We start from the raw sequence: 8,945 nt of genomic DNA on the forward strand, positions 1-8,945 counted from the left end.
GGTGGAAAACGTTCCTTCTGAAGGGAGAGAGCGGTAGAAAATAGAGCAATTTTCCTCGCCTTAATTCCCGAAGGGAAAGGATCCTGCCCCATTTTCAGACTTGGAAAAAAGACCATTGCCATGCGTACCTTTCACTAGCGGGTCAAGCAACGGGAACGACCGCAAACGAAAAAAGCGGCGGCTGTTTGAGCCTTTTAAACCCTCGCCCCCGACCCGCTCCTCGGGTAGAGGGACGCGCTCGCCTGCCGAGCGGGTTTCTTAGCTGTCACCATCACGAGCGCTAGGGTCTTTTCTCCCTTCCTTTCCTCTCGCACTCCTTTTCCACCCCGCAATGAAAGTTCGCCGCTCACCGCCCTCATCCCTCCCGCTGCGCTCCGCGCCCGCCCGCACCCACGAGCGGGCGGCGGGCACGGCGGGGGCGGGGCTGCGGCCGCGCGAGCCAATCGGGGCGGCGGCTGCGGGCGGGCGCCCAATGGGCGGCGCGGGCGGCGCGGCGGGCGCTGATATCGGCGCGGGCGCGGCCCGGCGGCCTCAGCTCGGTGCCATCCCCGGAGCGGCGGCCTCAGCTCGGTGCCATCCTCGGCCGACTCAGCTAGGTGCCATCCTCGGGCGCGGCAGGCTCAGCTCGGTGCCATCCCTGGCCCCGCCAGGCTCAGCTCGGTGCCATCCTCGGGCGCGGCAGGCTCAGCTCGGTGCCGTCTCCGAGCCCGGCCCCGGCAGGTTTATTTCGGTGCCATCCCCGGGCCCGGCGCGGCCAGGGCGCACCCACAGCCACGCACCGCACCGCACCCGCAGAGCCGCGCCGCACCGCAGGCATCGCCCCGACGGCGCAACGTCCCTGCTGTCGGGGAGCCTTAAGCCCCAGGTGCTGGGATCGGGAGTTCCTTGTCTCGACTGGTCTGGGGCAGCGGCCCTTGCGAACTGTGAGGAGCTGAGGGACGCGTTCTTCTCGCACCACCTGCCTTTGGTAAGTGCAGGGTGCAGAAGCAAGGACAGGGAGGTCGTGTGGGAGCTGCTGGGGGTCGGAAGATGCAGCTTCCGCAGAGAGCTCTAGGAGTTCATACTACCTTTGCGATGTGTGAAGTCCAGCGGTTCTCTGCCTGTCTCCCAAGTCTGAACGCAGCTGGCAGGAGGGTTCTCGGGATCCTGTAATCAGCAGGACCCTGTCGAGGCCGGACAGAGCCGTAGCGCTGCAGCGCGGGGCATTGCCCTGGGAAGGTTCCTCCCGCATCCTTGGCTGCAGGCGACGCGCTCCTGCCTGCGGCGGGCTATCACAGCTCTCCGCAAGCCGCGCCAGCAGGGAGGGAGGGAGGGACAGAGGGAGGCTTCCGTCGTGGCTAAATTGAGCCCCGCGCGGGTCGTGCGCAGGAGACCGGAGCTGACGGTAAGGGGAAAGATCACATCCCAGGCGGGCTCTGCCGTGACTTCCCGACGGGGGCGCATCTCGGCGGGGCTGCAGGCGGGCACCTCGGAAGCCGGGCGTGCTCCGGCTGCCGTTCCACCGCGGGGCCGGAGGCCTGACCCCTCTCTTGCAGCTGCGCCGCCGAGGAGCTATGGCAGAGGAACGCGCCGACTGGGAGATCGACGTGGAGAGCCTGGAAGGGGAGCCGGACGAGGCACCCGGCGCTCCGCGAGGCAGCACCGTCCCGGAGGAGGGAGAGGAGGAGGAGGAGGAAGGCGAGGAGGCGGCGGCGGGTCCGCGGCGTGGCGAGCCGCGGAAGCTGAGCCGCACGCCCAAGTGCGCCCGGTGCCGCAACCACGGCGTGGTGTCGTGCCTGAAGGGACACAAGCGGTTCTGCCGCTGGCGCGACTGCCAGTGCGCCAATTGCCTGCTGGTGGTGGAGCGGCAGCGCGTCATGGCCGCCCAGGTGGCGCTCCGACGGCAGCAGGCCACCGAGGTGAGGGGACACGGGACGCGGCGGGACGGGACGGGACGGGACGGACGGCCCCGATCTGATGGAGCCATCCGTCCGATTGGTCTCTTAGGACAAGAAGGGGCTGACGGGGAAGCAGGCAAGTCTGGAGCGCAAAGCCGTCTACCAGAGGCACGTGCGAACGCCCAGCCTCTTGGCCAAGAGCATCCTGGAAGGTAAGAGCATCCCCTGTCCCTCCACGGCTTCCCGCAGCACCGCTGGTAGGGGGAATCCCCGCTCTGCCCCAGGAAGACCCGCACGTCCCGTCCAAGGCGTGAAAGGCAGCGTCCTTTCCCAAAACAGGCGTTAAAGCGCGGCCCGCTCCCAGCGCCGGGCGACGGAGGCTCCGGCCCTTCGAGGCTGGAATCGATGCGACAGAATTTCAGATCCTTGTCCCCTCCGCCCAAGATAATGCCTGAAATGCTGGCAACGGTAGTTTGAAATTTGAGAGTTACTGTTACAAGCTGGCAGTCTTTTTACATGGCTACCCAGCAGCGTTTTGCAGTGCAGGGTAATTTATTCACAGGGTAGTTTAGTCTCGGGTGTTTTAATCAGCAAACGAGTAAATAGATTAATTTTTTCGTTTTATCTGAATGCCTACACAGCAGTTCCATTTGAGACATTATCAAAAGTAAGATCTGCCAAATAAGGTGCTTAATTTTTTCACTGTCGAAAATATTAACTGTGGAAGAATTATCTTAAAAGATCATTATTTTAGTGAAAGGGTGTATTTCTTCCCCCACACCCATTTGGGATTGTGTATGTATTTATTCCTATGCTTGATTTAATTACTTTCCAAACCATATCTCTATAAATCATTGTACTTCCCAATTTTTTTTTCTGAAATAAAAAGCTCTTTTCTTTGTCTGTTCAAGCTCAATTAATATTTAGTCCCTTTAGAAACCTCTAATTTACATCTACAGTTCATTTTTTTGAAAACTCTTCTGTATTCTTTCCTCTAATTTATCGTAACTGTCTTTTTCTTTTCTCCTAGTTCTCCTTGGGATTTTCTACCATCTCTAGCAATGTGTTCATAATGATTCATCTTTAGAAAATAGAAAAGACACCAGCTGTAGATATAGGTATCTTCCTTGGAAAAGGGGAAACGTGTATGAGAGGAATGGGGGTTAAAACAGGTAAAATCCTGTTCTCCTGACTCATGTAAATACATCTATTAACTCAGTGGAATTACTTGTCTGGGTAGAGCAAACAGGATTGTGTCCTATCTGTTATATTAAATTAAGCCAGGTAGCTTGGTAATTGAATGCACTGGACGCCGAATTTCTACGTTTTATTGAAATTCTAGTTCATAAGAAATAAAATATTTGAATGCTTTCCATATGTGTTAAAAGTGAATGGTTATCTCTCTCCTTAAGCCTCAGGATGGAATACAAGTCATAATACACTGTAGGGCTTTGCCTTTTTTTTTCCTTCTCCCTCCTCAATCTGTTTGTCTGGAACTGCTTTTTAAGAGAACAACTAATCAGCTAGCTTTGGTGGATGCTAAACACGTCAAAAAAGCAGGGCTTGCTTATCTGCACTGAGGAACTAAATGTGCCTAATCACTAAGCCTCTATGTCATGGTGACTTCTGTAGGAGCTGATGGTGACCAGGGTCTGTGGCAAAAGCACGGTGCTTGGTGGGACTGGCTCATGGAGTTATTTTACAAACACAGCTTTAGTGTGGCTTCATTCCTAATGCTGCTTTGTTGTTTTAGGTTACCGTCCAATTCCAACAGACTCTTACCTGGGAGGGAATTCACCCTTGCCACCTCCTGTAAGTGACAGGATGAGAAAGAGACGAGCTTTTGCTGATAAGGAGTTGGAGAACATTATGCTAGAGAGGGAGTATAAAGAGAGAGATATGATGGAAGCTACACAAGCAGCTGCCCTTTTTCTCCCTAACCGTATGGTGCGTGGAGCTGAATACAATTCGTATAAAACAGCCTTCAACACTACTCAAGCTGATAATCCAAACAAGGAATTTTCAAATTTTTTACCAACCTGCCTTGATCTAACGATGCAGTATTCAGGACCTAGCAACATGGAACTAATTTCTTCAAATGTCAGTGTAGCTACTACCTACAGGCAGTATCCCCTGTCTTCTAGGTTCTTAGTGTGGCCAAAATGTGGCCCCATTAGTGATGCTCTCCTCTACCAGCAATGCCTGTTAAATGCTACTGCTGTCCAAGCTCTCAAACCTGGGGCAGATTGGGATGCCAGGGTCTCACAGAGTCAGGACTGTCCAAACACTGAGCATGACATCATGCCTCCAAAACTGGAAAATTCATTTGTTCTGACTCACACGCGAGACATTCAGCAGTCACGTAATGAAATGCTGTGCCTTCATCAGGAAGCTCGTGAGAGGTCAGCTTTCTCTCCTCCAAAAAGGACTTTCTCCCAAATTTCTGATAAGGGTTCTCTGTCTCCTCAGGAACAGGCATTAAGCAAGATCAGCAAAAACAGTACCAAACCCCCTCCACCGCTCAAGTACAGTGCCTTTCAGTCACTGTTCCATCAGACATTTCCTGACACTCCAACAGCAGAGTTAAGAATGTCATTTGTGAAGGAGACCTTTGAAGATGCTTCTAAGAAATACAGGGAGTGTGCCGTTAAAGAGAACCAAAAATACAAGTTTACTGTAGACAAATGTGCAAAAGACTTCTTTGGGGCCAAACAGGCCACAACAAAGCTTTCAACAACTGAGCCACTATCATTTTCAGTTGAATCCATCCTTAAACGACCTTCTTCTGCTGTTACTAATGTCTCTGAATGAATAAACTTTACCTTCAGAGTAGAGAAGCTTCCTAAGCTTTGCTTTCTGCAGAATTGCTCCTGACTGCATTATCTCTTAAAATATCTTTAAAGAGGAATTTCTGCAGTAAATGGTAATGGTTTCTTTTATTTCAAAATGATGTACATAAATATGCATGTTTTCTGAAAAACAAATTTAATTTTTTAAAATTGAAACTGCATGTACAGACTGTAAAGTGTTTTTATTTTAAGCAGCCCTTCAAACCATTCAATAAAATGAGTTTATTTACAAACATACACTGCTCTCTCTTGTGTCTCTAGCATCTTGCAGGCAAATATGCCCTACTTTCAAAATATACTTCTTATTTTATCTGCCATTATAAATGTGCTTACTACTTAAGTTGCTGGGGTAAGCAGTCATTTGTCCTTTGAACCTCCAGCAGCTATGAGAAGAGGTAACAGCAGTTCATGTAGGCTAGTGTGAATTCACAAAAATTTTATTTATGTAAGTGAGGTTTGGATCAGATTCCATATGCCTTTCTTATTCTGAAGGGGGGGTGCAGGCTAACACAAAAGACTGGTCTAATCCACAGTTCTCTGTAAAACTTCTGTTACTAAAGTGAGAGAATTACTAGACTGGTTTTGAGGGGAATGGCTCTGGTGAGCTTTTGGTAAAAAATCAGCATTTTTTGAAGTTCAGTTTTTGAATAAAAGTCTGCTTTTTAGAATCAGTTTTTACATTTTTTTAAATGTTCAATTCACTTTACTTCAAATTTCTACCCCCTTGAGTACTTCCCTTCTGAGAACATTTCACTTTTGATCAGCAAGAGCCTGAGATTCTTGTTTTTTGTAGTTGTAGTTGTGATTTGTAGTTGAAATTACCCTCAGGCTGTAAAAATGATGCGCAGAATCATTACTGCTAATGAGAAATCAAATAATGGCCTCTCAGTTTTTAATTCCTTGTCTGTTTGTAGGGATAGAAAATAAAGATAGAAATAAAGGAGACTATCCAACCAAAATTATCTGAGAACTGAAATTGCCTCAGGGTTGTGGGAAAAGGCTTTGCTAGGGCTCATTCTGACAGAGGTTGAAGCTTTCTAAATTGGTGACTTAGTTTTTTCCCTATATGTTGCTGCCAGCACATCTAACTGGTGCTAACAGGCAATCTGGTAGTTACTTTTCCTCCTTAACATTTTAATCCTGCACACAGTGCTCATCCAATTGAGAGGAGTTGATTGTTCTTAATTTTCATGGTTTTTCTAGGGACAATTTCTGAGGGGTATTTGTGAGCAGAACGTAATATTTTCTAATGTTATTACACTCCCTGCACAGGTTAAATGCTTATTTTGCCTGTGAATTCCAGATTCTGTAACTAAGTCATCTCTGTAAGTGTTTAGTGTTGCTGTTGGGAGTGGTGTTGCAGAATACCAGGACCCTTTTTGTGTACGGGAGGAATCATCTGTCCAGAGTGCTTTTCTAAGCCAGTTTGCTAAAGCAACAGGCAGGTTAGAGAAAACACATTTTAAATAATGTGTGAATTTTTGCATAACACATCTTACAAAGCTCGTAAAAACTTTATGTTAGGAATGTAAAAAAAGTTGTAATTGAAAAGAATTTTGGGCACTGGCTAAAGTTTCATTTTTGAAAATAATTCATACCAACATTTTCTTAGTGAAAAATAGGTTTCAAATACAGTGAGATGCTTTTCATTTTTTCCAAGTCTGTCCTTTATCCAGTAGCCGTTAGAGGGAGTTTTAACTTGCTTGATCTGAATTTGCTCGTGAATCTGTTTAACAGTCAGACAAAGTTAAGCAGCTTTTACCTGAAATAAATTGAGTGATATTCCTCATAATTCATATTTGTTTGTTTTCACCACTGTTTCCTTCTTTGGCTTTGTTGAACATTAAATGTTAGAAAGGAGTTTTACTTAAGCAGGACTTCCTTTGTTTTTAAAAATGTGATTTGTTTTGGTTTATGAGCTGCTGGTATAAACTAGGATCACGGATGGAAGAAAGTTCAACAATCTATATACTGAACCAATATCAGATACTGGAATTAGTCCCACGTAAATATTTTTTCTGCCTCACAGTGTGTGCATCTAACATTATTCAGTTTTACATCCGAAGTATTTTTCCAGGCAATCACTTGTCTTTATTCATCTCCTAATAAAAAAGACCAGAAAACCAAAGCCCTTTGACAGACTGGTACCTCCTGACCTTTTTAAGAAAAAGTAGAACTGAAAAAATTCAAATCCTGAACATATACCAAGCATTTTTATTTATAAGTATATATTAATATTTTTGTGTACACACATGTCGTGGTTTAATCCCAGCTGGCACCACTGTGTGGTGCATACTCTCACTCTCTCCCCTACTCTCTCCACAGTGGAGAGAAGAATCAGGCAAAAACCTATTACACTCGGGTTGAGATAAGAACAGTTTAATAATTGAAACAAATTAAAATGTAATAACAGTAACAACACCAACAACTATTCTGTAATAGCTGTAATGTCATAGCAATGAAAGGAGAGACAGAAGAATAAAACTGAAGAGGGACAAGTGATGCAGAATGCGATTGCTTACCACCCACTGACTGATACCCAGCCCATGCCCCAGCACAAATCAGCCATGGGCATGACACTCTGTGGTGTGGATGGCCCTCGGGGTCAGTCCGTTTAGGTCAGTCGCCCAGGCCCTCACAGGTGCTGGTGTGTCTGCTCAGTGCCAGAGCAGGAGACACTGAAAAGTCCTTGACTTTGGGGAAGAACTACTGAGCAAAAACTAAAACATCAGTGTGTTATCAGCATTATTCTCATACTAAAATCAAAACAGAGCACTGTACCAGCTACTGAGAAGAAAATTAACTGTATCCCCCCACGCAAACCCAGGACAACACACTGTTATATATAGTATATGTATGTCCCAGATTTTTTACTCAAATCCCCAGTCATCAGGGGATGAGTGACATTTCTACTACTATTTGAAAAAATTGAGATGAGGCTTGGACAAATTGCTTTGATAACAAACAAATGTTACTGGAGTCGGCGTTTCTTACAGTCACTTGTTCATGTCTTGCTACAGTTCCATTACATCACCCTGTACTTTGTTTCCTTCTCCTTCTTAGATCCTGAGCCCTACTACTCACTCATCTTGAAAGCTTGTTGCATCTCTAAGTGTTTTTCCTTTCCTTTATTAAAGGTGTGTAAAAAGTCTCTTACTCATGGGGAGGATGATTAGTAGCTTATGCAAGATGATTATGACTTAGCATATGATTTTCCTCACACAGTTTTACAGTGGTTGTAGCACTCTTTAAGCCATGAGCTTCTCTAGAGCAGAGTGCCTACATCTGCTGGTGCAGCTGTGCAAACTGATGGAAAAGAGGAGAAGGCATTGCTTTGAAATTGTCTAGTGCTTACTGCAAGCCACTGTCTTACTGGCAGTAAGTCAGCTGGTAAAATATCTTATGGCCACCTATGCTGTCTGCTTCTTCAATACAAATTCTGTGGCATTTTTGGGTGTGTGGATGCCTGTATCTCCTGTACAGTGCAACTGATTTGATACTCAAAGATTCACATTTGTGCTGCAGTTGTGGGTGGCAGGTTGCATTTCTCTTCTTATGCCCTTCTGGCTTCTTCTTCACAGATATTTTCATGTGATGGTAAAACATACCTCTTGAGAACTTCCACTTTTGGGATTTGTAAAGGAGGCCAAGAGCCTCTGCTGGCTGTGGAGCACAAAACAGCTGTGGAAAGTAGTATGAAGAACAATTATTCATTAGGTCTGCAAAATAGCATGCCTGGGAGATGGCATAATCAGAGACAGCCAACTACTTGTTGGCAGTATGGGCCCTCTATACACATGCTGAGACAAAAATTTTTATAGCTTTGTAGAGGTGTATAAATGTAGACAACTAGAGGAATTCAGAATTAATAGCATCCCAGGCAGTACCTGGCTTATTGCCTGGCCTTGCTCCCCTGGCCCAGGGGAAAGCTGCCTTTTTCTGCCCTGGCATCTTGTGTATAAGAGCAATGAACAGACTCTGTTCTGGACCTTGACTCCAATTTTTTGAAGTAGGCTCCTGAAAGTGGATGGCAGTACCCTTCCTCATCAAGGAAGTGCTGGTGGTGCAGATGTTAGGCTGCCCTGGGGAGGTAAACGCAAAGGAACACCTTTCTGTAGTGCTCGGGCAGGAGTGGGTTCACTGCGAGAAGAGGGAGATTACTGACAGCTACTGCAGTGATAGTGCTTGTCCCTCATGAGAACTGAGCATAGGAAAAGCA

At 46.7% G+C, this 8,945-nt stretch overlaps 1 protein-coding gene across 3 annotated transcripts; it reads left to right on the top strand.

Annotated features, from left to right (window-relative positions):
* The first annotated feature begins 707 nt into the window (after positions 1-707).
* DMRT2 (doublesex and mab-3 related transcription factor 2) lies at positions 708-4,746 on the top strand. Of its 3 annotated transcripts, none has more exons than XM_036403514.1 (4): positions 708-967; positions 1,536-1,898; positions 1,987-2,089; positions 3,631-4,746. In XM_036403514.1, exons 2-4 carry the CDS (start codon positions 1,554-1,556, stop codon positions 4,686-4,688), a joined length of 1,506 nt encoding a protein of 501 aa, XP_036259407.1. In that variant the 5' UTR covers positions 708-967; positions 1,536-1,553; the 3' UTR covers positions 4,689-4,746. The 3 variants fall into 3 exon arrangements, with proteins under 3 accessions (XP_036259407.1, XP_036259406.1, XP_054373914.1); XM_036403513.1 differs by lacking the exon at positions 3,631-4,746 and adding an exon at positions 2,908-2,978; XM_054517939.1 differs by lacking the exons at positions 708-967; positions 1,536-1,898; positions 1,987-2,089 and adding an exon at positions 3,029-3,049.
* Positions 4,747-8,945: the final 4,199 nt, after the last annotated feature.

The sequence above is a fragment of the Molothrus ater genome, chromosome Z (genome assembly GCF_012460135.2).
Source record: "Molothrus ater isolate BHLD 08-10-18 breed brown headed cowbird chromosome Z, BPBGC_Mater_1.1, whole genome shotgun sequence".
Lineage (NCBI taxonomy): Eukaryota > Metazoa > Chordata > Aves > Passeriformes > Icteridae > Molothrus > Molothrus ater.